General features: G+C 48.8%; 1 protein-coding gene across 1 annotated transcript in view; it reads right to left on the bottom strand.

Annotated features, from left to right (window-relative positions):
- LOC121843935 (ephrin type-A receptor 6-like) overlaps positions 1-21,540 on the bottom strand; it is a gene marked incomplete at its 3' end in the record, with an annotated part of 83,175 nt that overhangs the window by 8,842 nt on the left and 52,793 nt on the right. Inside the window, exons 6-7 of the mRNA XM_042313826.1 lie at positions 14,165-14,320; positions 9,284-9,625 (exon numbers count right to left, since the gene is read on the bottom strand). Coding sequence (XP_042169760.1) covers positions 9,284-9,625; positions 14,165-14,320 — 498 coding nt within the window. The remainder of the gene's footprint in view (positions 1-9,283; positions 9,626-14,164; positions 14,321-21,540) is intronic.

The raw sequence follows: 21,540 nt of genomic DNA, 5'->3' as shown, positions 1-21,540 counted from the left end.
GCACTACCTAAAGCCAACGTGTCAAACTTATTCCACGGAGGGCCGAGTGTCTGAGTTTATCGATCCACCCACAACCAGGTAAGGAACTCCCCTCATCTGGTTGTCTCAGTAAGGAACTCTCCTCACCTGGTTGTCTCAGTAAGGAACTCCCCTCACCTGGTTGTCTCAGTAAGGAACTCCCCTCACCTGGTTGTCTCAGTAAGGAACTCCCCTCACCTGGTTGTCTCAGTAAGGAACTCCCCTCACCTGGTTGTCTCAGTAAGGATCTCCCCTCACCTGGTTGTCTCAGTAAGGAACTCCCCTCACCTGGTTGTCTAGGTCTCAGTAAGGATCTCTCCTCACCTGGTTGTCTCAGTAAGGAACTCCCCTCACCTGGTTGTCTCAGTAAGGAACTCTCCTCACCTGGTTGTCTCAGTAAGGAACTCCCCTCACCTGGTTGTCTCAGTAAGGATCTCCCCTCACCTGGTTGTCTCAGTAAGGAACTCCCCTCACCTGGTTGTCTAGGTCTCAGTAAGGATCTCTCCTCACCTGGTTGTCTCAGTAAGGAACTCCCCTCACCTGGTTGTCTCAGTAAGGAACTCTCCTCACCTGGTTGTCTCAGTAAGGAACTCCCATCACCTGGTTGTCTCAGTAAGGAACTCCCCTCACCTGGTTGTCTCAGTAAGGAACTCCCCTCACCTAGTTGTATCAGTAAGGAACTCCCCTCACCTGGTTGTCTAGGTCTCAGTAAGGAACTCCCCTCACCTGGTTGTCTCAGTAAGGAACTCCCCTCACCTGGTTGTCTCAGTAAGGAACTCTCCTCACCTGGTTGTCTCAGTAAGAAACTCCCCTCACCTGGTTGTATCAGTAAGGAACTCTCCTCACCTGGTTGTTTCAGTAAGGAACTCCCCTCACCTGGTTGTATAGGTCTCAGTAAGGAACTCCCCTCAGCTGGTTGTCTCAGTAAGGAACTCCCCTCACCTGGTTGTCTAGGTCTCAGTAAGGAACTCTCCTCACCTGTTTGTCTAGGTCTCAGTAAGGAACTCCCCTCACCTGGTTGTCTAGGTATCAGTAAGGAACTCTCCTCACCTGGTTGTCTCAGTAAGGAACTCCCCTCACCTGGTTGTCTCAGTAAGGAACTCCCTCACCTGGTTGTCTAGGTCTCAGTAAGGAACTCTCCTCACCTGGTTGTCTCAGTAAGGAACTCCCCTCACCTGGTCTCAGTAAGGAACTCCCCTCACCTGGTTGTCTCAGTAAGGAACTCCCCTCACCTGGTTGTCTAGGTCTCAGTAAGGAACTCCCTCACCTGGTTGTCTAGGTCTCAGTAAGGAACTCCCCTCACCTGGTTGTCTCAGTAAGGAACTCTCCTCACCTGGTTGTCTCAGTAAGAAACTCCCCTCACCTGGTTGTATCAGTAATGAACTCTCCTCACCTGGTTGTATCAGTAAGGAACTCTCCTCACCTGGTTGTCTCAGTAAGGAACTCCCCTCACCTGTTTGTCTAGGTCTCAGTAAGGAACTCCCCTCAGCTGGTTGTCTCAGTAAGGAACTCCCCTCACCTGGTTGTCTAGGTCTCAGTAAGGAACTCTCCTCACCTGGTTGTCTAGGTCTCAGTAAGGAACTCCCCTCACCTGGTTGTCTAGGTCTCAGTAAGGAACTCTCCTCACCTGGTTGTCTCAGTAAGGAACTCCCCTCACCTGGTTGTCTCAGTAAGGAACTCCCCTCACCTGGTTGTATCAGTAAGGATCTCCCCTCACCTGGTTTTCTAGGTCTCAGTAAGGAACTCCCCTCACCTGGTTGTCTCAGTAAGGAACTCTCCTCACCTGGTTGTCTCAGTAAGAAACTCTCCTCACCTGGTTGTCTCAGTAAGGAACTCCCCTCACCTGGTTGTCTAGGTCTCAGTAAGGAACTCCCCTCACCTGGTTGTCTCAGTAAGGAACTCCCCTCACCTGGTTGTCTAGGTCTCAGTAAGGAACTCTCCTCACCTGGTTGTCTAGGTCTCAGTAAGGAACTCTCCTCACCTGGTTGTCTAGGTCTCAGTAAGGAACTCCCCTCACCTGGTTGTCTAGGTCTCAGTAAGGAACTCTCCTCACCTGGTTGTCTTAGTAAGGAACCCCCTCACCTGGTTGTCTCAGTAAGGAACTCTCCTCACCTGGTTGTCTCAGTAAGGAACTCCCCTCACCTGGTTGTCTCAGTAAGGAACTCCCCTCACCTGGTTGTCTCAGTAAGGAACTCCCCTCACCTGGTTGTCTAGGTCTCAGTCAGGAACTCCCCTCACCTGGTTGTCTAGGTCTCAGTAAGGAACTCTCCTCACCTGGTTGTCTAGGTCTCAGTAAGGAACTCCCTCACCTGTTTGTCTAGGTCTCAGTAAGGAACTCCCCTCAGCTGGTTGTCTCAGTAAGGAACTCCCCTCACCTGGTTGTCTAGGTCTCAGTAAGGAACTCTCCTCACCTGGTTGTCTAGGTCTCAGTAAGGAACTCCCCTCACCTGGTTGTCTAGGTCTCAGTAAGGAACTCTCCTCACCTGGTTGTCTCAGTAAGGAACTCCCCTCACCTGGTTGTCTCAGTAAGGAACTCCCTCACCTGGTTGTATCAGTAAGGATCTCCCCTCACCTGGTTTTCTAGGTCTCAGTAAGGAACTCCCCTCACCTGGTTGTCTAGGTCTCAGTAAGGAACTCTCCTCACCTGGTTGTCTTAGTAAGGAACTCCCTCACCTGGTTGTCTCAGTAAGGAACTCTCCTCACCTGGTTGTCTCAGTAAGGAACTCCCCTCACCTGGTTGTCTCAGTAAGGAACTCCCCTCACCTGGTTGTATCAGTAAGGATCTCCCCTCACCTGGTTTTCTAGGTCTCAGTAAGGAACTCCCCTCACCTGGTTGTCTAGGTCTCAGTAAGGAACTCTCCTCACCTGGTTGTCTTAGTAAGGAACTCCCCTCACCTGGTTGTCTCAGTAAGGAACTCTCCTCACCTGGTTGTCTCAGTAAGGAACTCCCTCACCTGGTTGTCTCAGTAAGGAACTCCCCTCACCTGGTTGTCTCAGTAAGGAACTCTCCTCACCTGGTTGTCTAGGTCTCAGTAAGGAACTCCCCTCACCTGTTTGTCTAGGTCTCAGTAAGGAACTCCCCTCAGCTGGTTGTCTCAGTAAGGAACTCCCCTCACCTGGTTGTCTAGGTCTCAGTAAGGAACTCTCCTCACCTGGTTGTCTAGGTCTCAGTAAGGAACTCCCCTCACCTGGTTGTCTAGGTCTCAGTAAGGAACTCTCCTCACCTGGTTGTCTCAGTAAGGAACTCCCCTCACCTGGTTGTATCAGTAAGGATCTCCCTCACCTGGTTTTCTAGGTCTCAGTAAGGAACTCCCCTCACCTGGTTGTCTAGGTCTCAGTAAGGAACTCCCTCACCTGGTTGTCTCAGTAAGGAACTCCCTCACCTGGTTGTATCAGTAAGGATCTCCCCTCACCTGGTTTTCTAGGTCTCAGTAAGGAACTCCCCTCACCTGGTTGTCTCAGTAAGGAACTCTCCTCACCTGGTTGTCTCAGTAAGAAACTCTCCTCACCTGGTTGTCTCAGTAAGGAACTCCCCTCACCTGGTTGTCTAGGTCTCAGTAAGGAACTCCCCTCACCTGGTTGTCTCAGTAAGGAACTCCCCTCACCTGGTTGTCTAGGTCTCAGTAAGGAACTCCCCTCACCTGGTTGTCTAGGTCTCAGTAAGGAACTCTCCTCACCTGGTTGTCTAGGTCTCAGTAAGGAACTCCCCTCACCTGGTTGTCTAGGTCTCAGTAAGGAACTCTCCTCACCTGGTTGTCTTAGTAAGGAACTCCCCTCACCTGGTTGTCTCAGTAAGGAACTCTCCTCACCTGGTTGTCTCAGTAAGGAACTCCCCTCACCTGGTTGTCTCAGTAAGGAACTCCCTCACCTGGTTCAATCATTCTAATTCATCCTCCCTGTTTGCAGCGTCTCAGTAAGGAACTCCCCTCACCTGGTTGTCTAGGTCTCAGTCAGGAACTCCCTCACCTGGTTGTCTAGGTCTCAGTAAGGAACTCTCCTCACCTGGTTGTCTCAGTAAGGATCTCCCCTCACCTGGTTGTCTCAGTAAGGATCTTCCCTCACCTGGTTGTCTAGGTCTCAGTAAGGAACTCCCCTCACCTGGTTGTCTCAGTAAGGAACTCCCCTCACCTGGTTGTCTCAGTAAGGAACTCCCCTCACCTGGTTGTCTCAGTAAGGAACTCCCTCACCTGGTTGTCTCAGTAAGGAACTCCCCTCACCTGGTTGTCTCAGTAAGGAACTCCCCTCACCTGGTTGTCTCAGTAAGGAACTCCCCTCACCTGGTTGTCTCAGTAAGGAACTCTCCTCACCTGGTTGTCTAGGTCTCAGTAAGGAACTCCCTCACCTGGTTGTCTAGGTCTCAGTAAGGAACTCTCCTCACCTGGTTGTCTAGTACTTAATTGAAAGGAAAAACCCAACACTTGCAAACACTAGGCCCTCCATGGAATGAGATTTGACAGCTCTCCTCTCCTCCTCTCCTCTCCTCTCCTCTCCTCTCCTCTCCTCTCCTCTCCTCTCCTCTCCTCTCCTCCTCCTCTCCTCTCCTCTCCTCTCCTCTCTCCTCTTCTCTCCTCTCCTCTCCTCTCTCTTCTCTTCTCTTCTCCTCTCCTCTCCTCTCCTCTCCTCTCCTCCCTCTCCTCTTCCTCTCCATCTGTGGTTTTATCCCCAACACATTAAGGGAGATTTGTTTCCTGCCTCACGCTCATCATTTGCAAATTGCATATTAATGCCTCATTAGGCTTTTAATTATGCTACATTTATTCAGACATCATTCCTAATTCATTTATCCTCCCCTGTTTGCAGCGTTCCCCGGTCTAATCTTGACAAGTTGGATTTGATTCCCTAGTTTAAATGTGTCATCAATTACACATGAAAATAAAAATGGCGGAGTAAGTAGATTACATTGGAATGCTCTCCTCTCCTCTCTCTCTTCTCTTCTCTTCTCTTCTCCTCTCCTCTCCTCTCCTCTCCTCTCCTCTCCTCTTCCTCTCCATCTGTGGTTTTATCCCCAACACATTAAGGGAGATTTGTTTCCTGCCTCACGCTCATCATTTGCAAATTGCATATTAATGCCTCATTAGGCTTTTAATTATGCTACATTTATTCAGACATCATTCCTAATTCATTTATCCTCCCCTGTTTGCAGCGTTCCCCGGTCTAATCTTGACAAGTTGGATTTGATTCCCTAGTTTAAATGTGTCATCAATTACACATGAAAATAAAAATGGCGGAGTAAGTAGATTACATTGGAATGAAAATAGAAATTCATCAAGTTGATCAAAAAGTTGCATTTTCACCGGTGACAAGACATTAGAAGGTAGTTCTCTTCTGTAGGAAGCTAGGAGATAATTATCAAGACATTAGAAGGTAGTTCTCTTCTGTAGGAAACTAGGAGATAATTATCAAGGCATTAGTAGGTAGTTATCTTCTGTAGGAAACTAGGAGATAATTATCAAGGCATTAGCAGGTGTAGGAAACTAGGAGATAATTATCAAGACATTAGAAGGTAGTTCTCTTCTGTAGGAAACTAGGAGATAATTATCAAGGCATTAGTAGGTAGTTATCTTCTGTAGGAAACTAGGAGATAATTATCAAGGCATTAGCAGGTGTAGGAAACTAGGAGATAATTATCAAGGCATTAGAAGGTAGTTCTCTACTGTAGGAAACTAGGAGATAATTAGGAAGATAATGTCTCATGGGAACATTGTGTTCTCCCCCTCTCTCTTTCGTTCTTCTCTTATCTCTCTAAGACTTAGGTATCTTTTAGCTGTTGCCTTGGCGACAGAGCGGTGATTGATTCTCAGAGTGTTAATATGTAGAGAACAGCCAGCCAATAGGGTTAAACCGTGGGGATCATGGGTGGTGTCTGGTCCAACAGGGTTAAACAGTGGGGATCATGGGTGGTGTCTGGTCCAACAGGGTTAAACAGTGGGGATCATGGGTGGTGTCTGGTTCAACAGGGTTAAACAGGGGATCATGGGTGGTGTCTGGTCCAACAGGGTTAAACAGGGGGATCATGGGTGGTGTCTGGTCCAACAGGGTTAAACAGGGGGATCATCATGGGTGGTGTCTGGTCCAACAGGGTTAAACAGTGGGGATTATGGGTGGTGTCTGGTCCAACAGGGTTAAACAGGGGGATCATGGGTGGTGTCTGGTTCAACAGGGTTAAACAGGGGGATCATGGGTGGTGTCTGGTTCAACAGGGTTAAACAGGGGGATCATGGGTGGTGTCTGGTCCAACAGGGTTAAACAGGGGGATCATCATGGGTAGTGTCTGGTTCAACAGGGTTAAACAGGGGGATCATGGGTGGTGTCTGGTTCAACAGGGTTAAACAGTGGGGATCATGGGTGGTGCTCTAACACGTAGACTGGGAGAGGATTAGGTGTGGAAGTGGACCTGACTGGATGTGCTTATGTAAGAGAGGAAGACAGATAGACAGACAGACAGACAGACACTGACTGCTCACACAGACAAACAGAGAGACAGACTTTCTCTCTCTCTCTGGAGGAGGAGGAGGAGGAGGAGGAGAGAAGAGGGTTTAGGAGAGGGAGGAGAGGAAGAGAGGCAGAGGAAGAGGGGAGAGGGGGAGAGAAGAGGAGGAGGAGAGGAGGAGAAGAGGAGAGGAGGAGGGAGGAAAGGAGGAGAGGAGAAGGAGGAGGAGAAGGAGACGAGGAGGAGAGGAGGAGGAGAGAATGAGAGGAGGAGTAGAGGAGGAGGAGAGGAGAGGAGGAGGAGAGGAGGAGGAGGGGGGAGGAGGAGGAGGAGGAGGAGAGGAGGAGTAGAGGAGGAGGAAGAGAAGGGGAGGAGGGCTGACAGCTCCATTTTGATGAGTCAATCCCAACCTCTGAATAAAGTGATGGGAACAGCAGAGCAAGAGGAGGGGAGGAGAGGAGGAGGAGAGGAGGAGGAGGAGGAGGAGGAGGAGAGGAGGAGTAGAGGAGAGGAGGAGGAGGAGGAGGAGGAGGAGGAGGAGGAGAGGAGGAGTAGAGGAGGAGGAGGAGGAGGGGAGGAGAGAGGAGGAGGAGGAGGAGGAGGAGGAGGAGGGAGGAGGAGAGGAGGAGTAGAGGAGAGGAGGAGGAGGAGGAGAGGGCTGAGAGCTCCATTTTGATGAGTCAATCCTCTGAATAAAGTGATGGGAACAGCAGAGCAAGCTGTTTCTCAGCCTCCCGCAGGAGAGAATATTTACATAAAAGATGTTACTTCCTTTCCCAGGCTGCACCTCCCTTGGTTAGCTTCCCTCTCCCTGCACGCCCTGGGAGCTAGTGACTGAACGTGTGTCCGTGTGTGTGTGTGTGTGTGTGTTCCACAATGTGCTGCGTGTAAAACCCATAATGAGGGCTCCACCAGGCAGCATAATATAACAAACACAGCACCTCTGGGAAAAACAGCAACAGCATGTTCTGTAATACCAGGAAGAGAAATCACATGGACGTCCCCCCAAACTTGGTTCAGGAGACGCCAGGATTAGATCAACAACTTATTTAATAACTACAACAACAACGTGAAGGTGTGAAAGACAATCCTCCCTGGTCCATGGCTGAGTCCCAAAAGGCATCCTAGTCCCTATACAACACACTGTTGTTAACCAGAGGCCTGCGGGGCTAAAGTAGTGCACACGATAGGGAAAAGGGTGACATGACATGAACAGAACCCAGACCAGCTCTAGAGGCCTCTTTAGGAGGAGAGGAGAGGAGAGAGGGGGAGAGGAGGAGGGAGTTGGGGAGGAGGAGAGGAGAGGAGAGGAGAGGAGAGGAGAGGAGGGAGAGGAGAGGAGAGGAGAGAGAGGAGAGGAGAGGAGAGGGGAGAGGAGAGAGGAGAGGAGAGGAGAGGAGAGGGAGAGAGAGGGAGAGGAGGAGGGGAGGGGGTTGGGGAGAGGAGAGGAGAGGAGAGGAGAGGAGAGGAGAGGAGAGGAAAGGAGAGGAGAGGAGAGGAGAGGAGAGGAGAGGAGAGGAGAGGAGAGGAGAGGAGAGGAGAGGAGAGGAGAGGAGGAGAGGAGAGGAGAGGAGAGGAGAGGAGAGGAGAGGAGAGGAGAGGAGAGGAGGGGGAGGAGAGGGGAGAGGAGAGGAGAGATGTTAACCAGGGGTCTGGTCAGTAGTAACAGTGCTGTTAACCAGGGGTCTGGTCAGTAGTAACAGTGATGTTAACCAGGGATCTGGCGGTACTCACCAGTCTGGTCAGTAGTAACAGAGATGTTAACCAGGGGTCTGGTCAGTACTCACCAGTCTGGTCAGTAGTAACAGTGATGTTAACCAGGGGTCTGGTCAGTACTCACCAGTCTGGTCAGTAGTAACAGTGATGTTAACCAGGGGTCTGGTCAGTAGTAACAGAGATGTTAACCAGGGGTCTGGTCAGTAGTAACAGTGCTGTTAACCAGGGATCTGGTCAGTAGTAACAGAGATGTTAACCAGGGGTCTGGTCAGTAGTAACAGAGATGTTAACCAGGGGTCTGGTCAGTAGTAACAGAGATGTTAACCAGGGGTCTGGTCAGTAGTAACAGAGATGTTAACCAGGGGTCTGGTCAGTAGTAACAGTGATGTTAACCAGGGGTCTGGTCAGTACTCACCAGTCTGGTCAGTAGTAACAGTGATGTTAACCAGGGGTCTGGTCAGTACTCACCAGTCTGGTCAGTAGTAACAGAGATGTTAACCAGGGGTCTGGTCAGTACTCACCAGTCTGGTCAGTAGTAACAGTGATGTTAACCAGGGGTCTGGTCAGTAGTAACAGAGATGTTAACCAGGGGTCTGGTCAGTAGTAACAGTGATGTTAACCAGGGGTCTGGTCAGTACTCACCAGTCTGGTCAGTAGTAACAGTGATGTTAACCAGGGGTCTGGTCAGTACTCACCAGTCTGGTCAGTAGTAACAGAGATGTTAACCAGGGGTCTGGTCAGTACTCACCAGTCTGGTCAGTAGTAACAGAGATGTTAACCAGGGGTCTGGTCAGTACTCACCAGTCTGGTCAGTAGTAACAGAGATGTTAACCAGGGGTCTGGTCAGTACTCACCAGTCTGGTCAGTAGTAACAGAGATGTTAACCAGGGGTCTGGTCAGTACTCACCAGTCTGTTCAGTAGTAACAGTGATGTTAACCAGGGGTCTGGTCAGTACTCACCAGTCTGGTCAGTAGTAACAGTGATGTTAACCAGGGGTCTGGTCAGTACTCACCAGTCTGGTCAGTAGTAACAGAGATGTTAACCAGGGGTCTGGTCAGTACTCACCAGTCTGGTCAGTAGTAACAGAGATGTTAACCAGGGGTCTGGTCAGTACTCACCAGTCTGGTCAGTAGTAACAGTGATGTTAGCCAGGGGTCTGGTGTTCCCTCCCAGTCCAGACACTCCATTGACCGTCTCTACTTGGAAGGTGTAGTTGGCGTGTGTGGCAAAGTCCAGAATAGCCACCGAGGTCCCGGTGAGGCCCAGGAGGCGAGGTACGAAGCGCAGGTCGGTCTCACACGGCTCACAGTCCTCCTCCCCACCGGAGGCGCCACAGCGCTGGCACATGATGTTATAAGTCAGGTCCTTCCTGCCACCACTGTCGCTAGGCGGAGACCAGGTGAGGAACAGAGCCGTCTCGTTAATGAGAGAGATCAGGTTCCTAGGGGCCGATGGAGCGCCTGGAGAGAGAGGGAGAGAGAGACCAGGTGAGGAATAGAGCCGTCTCGTTAATGAGAGAGATCAGGTTCCTGGGGGCCGATGGAGCGCCTGGAGAGAGAGGGAGAGAGAGACCAGGTGAGGAATAGAGCCGTCTCGTTAATGAGAGAGATCAGGTTCCTGGGGGCCGATGGAGCGCCTGGAGAGAGAGGGCGAGAGAGACCAGGTGAGGAATAGAGCCGTGTCGGGAATGAGAGAGATCAGGTTCCTGGGGGCCGATGGAGCGCCTGGAGAGAGAGGGAGAGAGAGACCAGGTGAGGAATAGAGCTGAATGAGAGAGATCAGGTTCCTGGGGGCCGATGGAGCGCCTGGAGAGAGAGAGAGGGGAGGGGAGGGAGGGAGGAAGGAGGAAGTGAGGGAGGGAGAGAGTTTTCTCCCTTGTTAATGAGAGAGAGGAGGGGGGAGGGACAGACCATCATCACTGATCATCACTGTCTTTTCTAAATCCCAAACCACAATGTGCTCCCTTCACTGCCTTAGCTAAAGCCTCCCTGTTCTCCTCCCTTCACTGCCTTAGTTAAAGCCTCCCTGTTCTCCTCCCTTCACTGCCTTAGTTAAAGCCTCCCTGTTCTCCTCCCTTGACCCCATGCCCACTGCCTTAGTTAAAGCCTCCCTGTTCTCTGCCCTAGACCCCATGCATACTGCCTTAGTTAAAGCCTCCCTGTTCTCTGCCCTTGATCCCACTGCCTTAGTTAAAGCCTCCCTGTTCTCCTCCCTTGACCCCATGCCCACTGCCTTAATTAAAGCCTCCCTGTTCTCTGTCCTTGATCCCATGCCCACTGCCTTAGTTAAAGCCTCCCTGTTCTCTGTCCTTGACCCCACGCCCAAAGCCTTAGTTAAAGCCTCCCTGTTCTCCTCCCTTGATCCCATGCCTACTGCCTTAGTTAAAGCCTCCCTGTTCTCCTCCCTTGACCCCATGCCCACTGCCTTAGTTAAAGCCTCCCTGTTCTCCTCCCTTGATCCCAGCCAATTGCCTTAGTTAAAGCCTCCCTGTTCTCTGTCCTTGACCCCACTGCCTTAGTTAAAGTGTCCTTGATCCCATGCCCACTGCCTTAGTTAAAGCCTCCCTGTTCCTCTCCCTTGATCCCATGCCCACTGCCTTAGTTAAAGCCTCCCTGTTCTCCTCCCTTGACCCCATGCCCACTGCCTTAGTTAAAGCCTCCCTGTTCTCCTCCCTTGTCCCCATGCCCACTGCCTTAGTTAAAGCCTCCCTGTTCTCCTCCCTTGATCCCATGCCCACTGCCTTAGTTAAAGCCTCCCTGTTCTCCTCCCTTGATCCCACTGCCTTAGTTAAAGCCTCCCTGTTCTCTGTCCTTGATCCCATTCCCACTGCCTTAGTTAAAGCCTCCCTGTTCTCTCCCTTGACCCCATGCCCACTGCCTTAGTTAAAGCCTCCCTGTTCTCCTCCTTTGATCCCATGCCCACTGCCTTAGTTAAAGCCTCCCTGTTCTACTCCCTTGACCCCATGCCCACTGCCTTAGTTAAAGCCTCCCTGTTCTCTGTCCTTGACCCCATGCCCACTGCCTTAGTTAAAGCCTCCCTGTTCTCCTCCCTTGATCCCATGCCTACTGCCTTAGTTAAAGCCTCCCTGTTCTCTGTCCTGATCCCTTGCCCACTGCCTTAGTTAAAGCCTCCCTGTTCTCTGTCCTTGATCCCATGCCCACAGCCTTAGTTAAAGCCTCCCTGTTTTCCTCCCTTGATCCCATGCCCACTGCCTTAGTTAAAGCCTCCCTGTTCTCTGTCCTTGACCCCACTGCCTTAGTTAAAGTGTCCTTGATCCCATGCCCACTGCCTTAGTTAAAGCCTCCTGTTCTCCTCCCTTGACCCCATGCCCACTGCCTTAGTTAAAGCCTCCCTGTTCTCCTCCCTTGACCCCATGCCCACTGCCTTAGTTAAAGCCTCCCTGTTCTCTGTCCTTGATCCCATGCCCACTGCCTTAGTTAAAGCCTCCCTGTTCTCCTCCCTTGATCCCATGCCCACTGCCTTAGTTAAAGCCTCCCTGTTCTCCTCCCTTGATCCCACTGCCTTAGTTAAAGCCTCCCTGTTCTCTGTCCTTGATCCCATGCCCACTGCCTTAGTTAAAGCCTCCCTGTTCTCCTCCCTTGACCCCATGCCCACTGCCTTAGTTAAAGCCTCCCTGTTCTCCTCCTTTGATCCCATGCCCACTGCCTTAGATAAAGCCTCCCTGTTCTCCTCCCTTGACCCCATGCCCACTGCCTTAGTTAAAGCCTCCCTGTTCTCCTCCTTGATCCCATGCCCACTGCCTTAGTTAAAGCCTCCCTGTTCTCCTCCTTTGATCCCATGCCCACTGCCTTAGTTAAAGCCTCCCTGTTCTACTCCCTTGACCCCATGCCCACTGCCTTCGTTAAAGCCTCCCTGTTCTCTGTCCTTGACCCCATGCCCACTGCCTTAGTTAAAGCCTCCCTGTTCTCCTCCCTTGATCCCATGCCTACTGCCTTAGTTAAAGCCTCCCTGTTCTCTGTCCTTGATCCCATGCCCACTGCCTTAGTTAAAGCCTCCCTGTTCTCTGTCCTTGATCCCATGCCCACAGCCTTAGTTAAAGCCTCCCTGTTCTCCTCCCTTGATCCCATGCCCACTGCCTTAGTTAAAGCCTCCCTGTTCTCCTCCCTTGATCCCACTGCCTTAGTTAAAGCCTCCCTGTTCTCCTCCCTTGACCCCATGCCCACTGCCTTAGTTAAAGCCTCCCTGTTCTCTGTCCTTGATCCCACTGCCTTAGTTAAAGCCTCCCTGTTCTCTGCCCCCTGGTGGTCAACACTGGAAATGCATCACTCACATCTGCCATTGAAAACTGTGGCAGTAACTCCCATACTGAAGAAAGAGGGCCTGGACCCTGAGATCCTCACCGACTTCCTCAAACCTCCCCTTCCTCACCAACTACAGGACTACCTCAAACCTCCCCAACTACAGGACTACCTCAAACCTCCCCTTCCTCACCAACTACAGGACTACCTCAAACCTCCCCTTCCTCACCAACTACAGGACTACCTCAAACCTCCCCAACTACAGGACTACCTCAAACCTCCCCTTCCTCACCAACTACAGGACTACCTCAAACCTCCAGAACTACAGGACTTCCTCAAACCTCCCCCTTCCTCACCAACTACAGGACTACCTCAAACCTCCCTTCCTCACCAACTACAGGACAACCTTAAACCTCCCCAACTACAGGACTACCTCAAACCTCCCTTCCTCAACAACTACAGGACAACCTCAAACCTCCCCTTCCTCACCAACTACAGGACAACCTCAAACCTCCCCAACTACAGGACTACCTCAAACCTCCCCTTCCTCACCAATGACCGGACTACCTCAAACCTCCCTTCCTCACCAACTACAGGACTACCTCAAACCTCCCCTTCCTCACCAACTACAGGACAACCTCAAACCTCCCCAACTCAGGACAACCTCAAACCTCCCCTTTCTCCCAATCAGGACTACCTCAACCTCCCTTCCTCACCAACTACAGGACAACCTCAAACCTCCCCATCATGTTTAGTGTCCTCCCTGGTTAGTCTGTCATCATGTTGAGTGTCCTCCCCTGTCATCATGTTGAGTGTCCTCCCTGGTTAGTCTGTCATCATGTTGAGTGTCCTCCCTGGTTAGTCTGTCATCATGTTGAGTGTCCTCCCTGGTTAGTCTGTCATCATGTTTAGTCTGTCATCATGTTTAGTCCCTCCCCTCCATCCCTCCATCCCTCCCTCCCTCCCTCCCCCTCTCCCTCTCTCCCTTTATCCCCTCCCCTCCGCCTCCCCTCTCCCTCCCCTCCCCTCTCTTCTCTGTTCTGAGCCAGGTGTGACTGTCTGTGTTCTAGAAGGTGGGTTAGAGTCTACAGTAGCTACAGCCACAGAGCCTGAGATACGATGCCAGAAAACTAACTGTCTATTTATGGCAAGTTTCAGGTTTCTACATTAATAATGATGAGGATAATAAGGTGTGATATTATCACTACCCTAACACACACACACACACACACACACACACACACACACTTACAGGTTTCCACATTAATAATGATGAGGAGAATAAGGTGTGATATTATCACTACCCTCATGATGATTGCCCACACAGACACACAAACAGACAGACACACACACACACACAAACACACACACACACACACACACACTTACGCGTGAATGATGCATGCACGCACCTACACACAGAAAATATGACATTGTCGCAGAAAAATAGGTGTACTCATTATCTGACCATGTAAAGAAACCAATGATTTTTTGGCCTCGCTCTCTGTCTCTCTCTCTCTCTCTCTCTCTCTCTCTCTCTCTCTCTCTCTCTCTCTCTGTCTCTCTCTCTCTCTTCTCTCTCTCTCTCTCTTTCTGCCTCTCTCTCTCTCTCTCTCTGTCAGCTCTCTCTCTCTTCTCTCTCTCTCTCTCTGTCTCTGTCTCTCTGCCTCTCTCTGTCTCTCTGTCTCTCTCTCAACCAGCATCTCTCTCAACCCCTGCCAGAGAAATACATTAACTCACGTGTGCATGCCATGGTGGAGGGGTCCTTGGCTGCCCGGTAGAAGCCTTTGTCACAGTGGCAGAGCGTGGCTGCCTGGTCATGGCTGGAACTGTGGGGAGGACACTTGGAACACTTGATAATCCCTGACAAAGCCTTGTAGGACCCTGGTCTACACGCTGGAGAGAGAAAGAGAGAGAGAGAGACAGAGAGAGAGAGAGACAGAGAGACAGAGACAGAGAGACAGAGAGAGAGAGAGAGAGAGACAGAGAGAGAGAGAGAGAGAGAGAGAGAGAGAGAGATAAACAGAGACAGAGAGACAGAGAGACAGAGACAGAGACAGAGAGACAGAGAGAGAGACAGAGAGAGACAGAGAGACAGAGAGAGAGACAGAGACAGAGAGAAAGAAAGAGAGAGAGAGAGAGAGAGAGACAGAGAGAGAGAACAGAGAGAGAGACAGAGAGAGGGAGACAGAGACAAAGAGACAGAGAGAGAGAGAGAGAGAGAGAGAGAGAGAGAGAGAGAGAGAGAGAGAGAAAGGAGAGAGAGACAGAGAGAGAGAGAGAGAGACAGACAGAGAGAGTAAGATAGAGAGAGACAGAGAGAGATTAGACCCAACCAAATCATGAGAAAACAAAAAGATAACTACTTGACACATTGGAAAGAATTAACAAAAAAACAGAGCAAACTAGAATGCTATTTGGCCCTAAACAGAGAGTACACAGCGGCAGAATACCTGACCACTGTGACTGACCCAAACTTAAGGAAAGCTTTGACTATGTACAGACTCAGTGAGCATAGCCTTGCTATTGAGAAAGGCCGCCGTAGGCCGACATGGCTCTCAAGAGAAGACAGGCTATGTGCTCACAAAATGAGGTGGAAACTGAGCTGCACTTCCTAACCTCCTGCCCAATGTATGACCATATTAGAGAGACATATTTCCCTCAGTTTACACAGATCCACAAAGAATTCGAAAACAAATCCAATTTTGAAAACTCCCATATCTACTGGGTGAAATTCCACAGTGTGCCATCACAGCAGCAAGATTTGTGACCTGTTGCCACGAGAAAAGGGCAACCAGTGAAGAACAAACACCATTGTAAATACAACCCATATTTATGCTTATTTATTTTATCTTGTGTCCTTTAACCATTTGTACATTGTTAAAACACTGTATATATATAATATGACATTTGTAATGTCTTTATTGTTTTGAAACTTCTGTATGTGTAATGTTTACTGTTAATTTTTATTGTTTATTTCACTTTTATATATTATCTACCTCACTTGCTTTGGCAATGTTAACACATGTTTCCCATGCCAATAAAGCCCTTGAATTGAATTGAGAGAGAGAGACAGAGAGAGAGAAAGAGAGAGAGAGAGAGAGAAGAGAGAGACAGAGAGAGAGACAGAGAGAGATGGGAGAGAAATAAATACAACCCATATTTATGCTTATTTATTTTATCTTGTGTCCTTTAACCATTTGTACATTGTTATAACACTGTATATATATATATATAACCAAGGAGAGCCCTTTTTCTAAGAATGTGGGTCTCTGGGGCCAGACGAAAGAATTCAAAAGAGCTGTTCTTTTCTCTTTGAGTCAGACAGACCTTTGTTAATTAAACTTTTATTTTGTTGGTTTCCAGGAAGGTTTACCCAAACAAACAAAAAATCCCAGACCACCGCAGCCACCTCCATCTCTCTCCGTCTCTCTCTCTCCATCTCTCTCTCTCTCTCATCTCTCTCTCTCTCTCTCTCCATCTCTATCTCTCTGTCTCTCTCTCTCTCATCTCTCTGTCTCTCTCTCATCTCTATCTCTGTCTCTCTCTCTCTCATCTCTCTCTCTCTCTTTCTAAGAATCTCTCTCCGTCTATCTCTCCCCCATCTCTCTCTGTCTCTCTCTCTCTCCGTCTCTCTCTCCATCTCTATCTCTCTCCGTCTCTCTCTCCATCTCTATCTCTGTCTCTCCATCTCTCTCTATCTCCATCTCTTCTCTCCGTCTCTCTCTCTCCGTCTCTCTCTCTGTCTCTCCCTTTCTCTCTCTCTCTCTCTCACTCCTCTCTCAATGTCTCTCTCTCTTGTGTCTCTCCCTCCCTCCCTCCTCCCTCTCCGTCCGTCTCTCTCAGGATCCACGGTCTTTATTTGTATATCTGGGACTTTCTAAAGTGAAAGTCCATCCAAATAATGCTGAATCACTTGCATACAATCAATTGTGCTGATTTAAATTCACAAGGAATCCATTTTCCAACCCATCCCTGACATAAGACCTGTGTTGAAACCAAATAAGAAATAATATATGAAAGAAAATGTCTTGGGAACCACAACTCTCCTAGAGGAGATGATTCACAACTCCTACTTGTTTGGACCAAGTGACTCCTAGAGGAGATGATTCACAACTCCTGCTTGTTTGGACCAAGTGACTCCTAGAGGAGATGATTCACAACTCCTGCTTGATTGGACCAAGTGACTCCTAGAGGAGATGATTCACAACTCCTGCTTGTTTGGACAACCTGACTCCTAGAGGAGATGATTCACAACTCCTGCTTGTTTGGACCAAGTGACTCCTAGAGGAGATGATTCACAACTCCTGCTTGTTTCGACCAAGTGACTCCTAGATGAGATGATTCACAACTCCTGCTTGTTTGGACAACCTGACTCCTAGAGGAGATGATTCACAACTCCTGCTTGTTTGGACCAAGTGACTCCTAGAGGAGATGATTCACAACTCCTGCTTGTTTGGACCAAGTGACTCCTAGAGGAGATGATTCACAACTCCTGCTTGTTTGGACCAAGTGACTCCTAGAGGAGGTGATTCACAACTCCTGCTTGATTGACAACCGGACTCCTAGAGGAGATGATTCACAACTCCTGCTTGATTGGACAACCTGACTCCTAGAGGAGATGATTCACAACTCCTGCTTGTTTGGACCAAGTGACTCCTAGAGGAGATGATTCACAACTCCTGCTTGATTGGACAACCTGACTCCTAGAGGAGATGATTCACAACTCCTGCTTGTTTGGACCAAGTGACTCCTAGAGGAGATGATTCACAACTCCTGCTTGATTGGACAACCTGACTCCTAGAGGAGATGATTCACAACTCCTGCTTGTTTGGACCAAGTGACTCCTAGAGGAGATGATTCACAACTCCTGCTTGATTGGACAACCTGACTCCTAGAGGAGATGATTCACAACTCCTGCTTGTTTGGACCAAGTGACTCCTAGAGGAGATGTGATTCACAACTCCTGCTTGATTGGACAACCTGACTCCTAGAGGAGATGATTCACAACTCCTGCTTGTTTGGACCAAGTGACTCCTAGAGGAGATGATTCACAACTCCTGCTTGTTTGGACCAAGTGACTCCTAGAGGAGATGATTCACAACTCCTGCTTGATTGGACCAAGTGACTCCTAGAGGAGATGATTCACAACTCCTGCTTGATTGGACAACCTGACTCCTAGAGGAGATGATTCACAACTCCTGCTTGATTGGACCAAGTGACTCCTAGAGGAGATGATTCACAACTCCTGCTTGTTTGGACCAAGTGACTCCTAGAGGAGATGATTCACAACTTCTGCTTGTTTGGACCAAGTGACTCCTAGAGGAGATGATTCACAACATGATTCTGTAACATTTACAAGCTCAAACACATGTAGGTTCTGCTCTTGAAACCGAGAAAGATATCAAATCCTGTGAAAAAGGATGACAGTTTCTGAAATGACATTCATCTACAATTCAGTTGAACATAAAGAGGGAGAGAGAGGAATGTTTTTAATTCCCAGTGGCTGTATTTAGCTGTGTCCTGTAACAATGATGTCCCGTATGTTACATCCCTGGTGTGTACACTAATCTTCCATTCCTCTGAGTTAGGAGACATTTAGAGGTCAATAGTTCAGTCAGGAGACATTTAGAGGTCAATAGTTCAGTCAGAAGCCATTTAGAGGTCAATAGTTCAGTCAGAGACATTTAGAGGTCAGGAGTTCAGTCAGGAGACATTTAGAGGTCAGGAGTTCAGTCAGGAGACATTTAGAGGTCAGGAGTTCAGTCAGGAACCATTTAGAGGTCAGGAGTTCAGTCAGGAACCATTTAGAGGTCAGGAGTTCAGTCAGGAACCATTTAGAGGTCAATAGTTCAGTCAGGACGAGACCATTAACACACACGTTGTAAATGTACTGTGAATAGACTGTAAGTATATTGTTAATAGACTGTTCATAGATGGTTCATAGACTGTTCATAGATTGTCCATAGACTGTTAATAGACTGTTCATAGACTGTTCATAGACTGTTCATAGATGGCTCATAGACAGTTCATAGATGGTTCATAGACTGTTCATAGACTGTTCATAGACTGTTCATAGACTGTCCATATACTGTTCATAGACTGTTCATAGACTGTTCATATACTGTTTATATACTGTTTATATACTGTTCATAGACTGTTCATATACTATTCATAGACTGTTCTGTTCATATACTGTTTATATACTGTTTATATACTGTTCATAGACTGTTCATATATTGTTCATATACTGTTTATATACTGTTCATATACTGTTCATATACTGTTCATATACTGTTCATAGACTGTTTATAGAGTGTCCATAGAGTGTTCATAGAGTGTCCATAGACTGTTCATAGACTGTTCATATACTGTCCATAGACTGTTAATAGACTGTTCATATACTGTTTATATACTGTTCATAGACTGTTCATGAACTGTTCATGAACTGTTCATATACTGTTCATATACTGTTAGACTGTTAATAGACTGTTCATAGACTGTTCATAGACTGTTCATATACTGTTCATAGACTGTTCATATACTGTTCATAGACTGTTCATATACTGGTCATATACTGTTCATAGACTGTTCATAGATCATATACTGTTCATAGACTGGTCATAGACTGTTTATACTGTTCATAGACTGTTCATATACTGGTCATATACTGTTCATAGACTGTTCATATACTGTTCATAGACTGTTCATATACTGTTCATATACTGTTCATAGACTGTTGATAGACTGTTCATAGACTGTTCATAGACTGTTCATATACTGTTCATAGACTGTTCATATACTGGTCATATACTGTTCATAGACTGTTCATAGATCATATACTTTCATAGACTGGTCATAGACTGTTCATATACTGTTCATAGACTGTTCATATACTGGTCATATACTGTTCATAGACTGTTCATATACTGTTCATAGACTGTTCATATACTGTTCATATACTGTTCATAGACTGTTAATAGACTGTTCATAGACTGTTCATAGACTGTTCATATACTGTTCATAGACTGTTCATATACTGGTCATATACTGTTCATAGACTGTTCATAGATCATATACTGTTCATATACTGTTCATAGACTGTTCATAGACTGGTCATAGACTGTTCATATACTGTTCATAGACTGTTCATATACTGTTCATAGACTGTTCATATACTGTTCATATACTGTTCATAGACTGTTCATATACTGTTCATAGACTGTTCATATACTGTTCATATACTGTTCATAGACTGGTCATATACTGTTCATAGATGGTTAATAGACTGTTCATAGACTGTTGATAGACTGTTCATAGACTGTTCATAGACTGGCCATGTTCCATTGCTTTACCGTAAAGAAAAGCATAAAGTCTAATGGTAACCTGAGCAACAGTGTGTTCTCCACATGAGTTAGTGCCGTGTGTGTGTGTGTGTGTGTGTGTGTGTGTGTGTGTGTGTGTGTGTGTGTGTGTGTGTGTGTGTGTGTGTGTGTGTGTGTGTGTGTGTGTGTGTGTGTGTCATTAACATAGACAGAGATTGTGGTATAAAATGAGATGACAGTTCTCCTGCAGTTCTACATTTACATGAAGTTATAAAATGGGCCAAGTCAGCGCTACGGAGCTACCGACCCTGGTACGCTAATGCTGCCTGCCGCATCTCTCTAACCCCCCCGCCTCCTCTCCCTTCTCCCTTCTCCTCCATCCATCAGTACCTCCTTCCCTCTCCTCCTCTCCCTTCTCCCTTCTCCCCTCCATCCATCAGTACCTCCTTCCCTCCTCCTCTCCCTTCTCCTCTCCCTTCCTCTCCCTTCTCCCTTCCTCCATCCATCAGTACCTCCTTCCCTCCCCTCCTCTCCTTCTCTCCCCTCCATCCATCAGTACCTCCTTCCCTTCCTCCTCCTCCCTCTCCCTTCTCCTCTCCCTCCCTCTCCTCTCCATCAGTACCCCTCCTCTCCCCCTTCTCCCCTCCATCCATCAGTACCTCCTTCCCTCCTCCTCTCCCTTCTCCCCTCCATCCATCAGCACCTCCTTCCCTCCTCCTCTCCCTTCTCCCTTCTCCCCTCCATCCATCAGTACCTCCTTCCCTCCTCCTCTCCCTTCTCTCCCTCCATCCATCCATCAGTACCTCCTTCCCTCCTCTCCTCCCTCCTCCTTCCCTTCTCCTCCCTCCCTCCCTCCCTCCCTTCCCTTCCCTCCCTCCCTCCCTCCCTCCCTCCCTCCCTCCTCCCTCCTCTCCCTTCTCCCCTCCATCCATCCATCAGTACCTCCTTCCCACCTCCTCCTGATCTCTCTCTCTTCTCGTTCCTTCTTTCCCCTGACACTTTATCAGGAGATGACAATAAGTGTTGCAGATTGCCTCCTCCACCTGTCTTCCCCAGCAGGGAGGAGAGAGTGAAGACAGCACAATCACTGAATACTCTCAGAAGCTGTAAATAATAGCAAGGACAAACTGTATTATTGAAGATAATAAGATACCTAGCGGTACGTCTGTCCCTTCCTCCCTCACTTCCCCTTCCCTCACGACCCCCCAGCTCACTTCCCCTTCCCCTCACTTCCCCCTCCTTCCACCCCCTTCCTCACTTCCACCCCCTTCCACCTCCTTCCCTCACTTCCCCCTTCCTCACTTCCCCTTCCCTCATTTCCCCTTCCCTGACACTTTATCCGGGAGATGACCAGATTCCCTCCACCTGTCTTTCCCACAATCACTTCCTCAGAAGCTTCCCCCCCTTCCAAACTCTCTTCCCCTTCCCGGTCACTTCCCTCCCTTCCACCCCCTTCCCTTACTTCCCTCACTTCCCTTCCCTCACTTCCCCCTCCCTCCTTCCCCACTTCCCCCACTTTCCCCTTTCCTCACTTTCCCCTTCCCTCACTTCCCTCCCTTCCACTCCCTTCCCTCACTTCCCTCCCTCACTTCCCCCTTTCCCTCACTTCCCCCTCTTCCCTCACTTCCCCTTCCCTCACTTCCCCCTTCCCTCACTTCCCTCACTTCCCTCTCCCTTCCACCTCCTTCCCTCACTTCCCCTTCCCTCACTTCCCCCTCTTCCCTCACTCCCCCTTCCCTCACTTCCCCCTTCCCTCCTTCTCCCTTCCCTCACTTCTCCCTTCCCTCACTC

Source organism: Oncorhynchus tshawytscha, unplaced genomic scaffold (assembly GCF_018296145.1).
Source record: "Oncorhynchus tshawytscha isolate Ot180627B unplaced genomic scaffold, Otsh_v2.0 Un_contig_3562_pilon_pilon, whole genome shotgun sequence".
Lineage (NCBI taxonomy): Eukaryota > Metazoa > Chordata > Actinopteri > Salmoniformes > Salmonidae > Oncorhynchus > Oncorhynchus tshawytscha.
The sequence above is the reverse complement of the archived record's forward strand: the minus strand, read 5'-3'. Positions and strand labels throughout refer to the sequence as shown.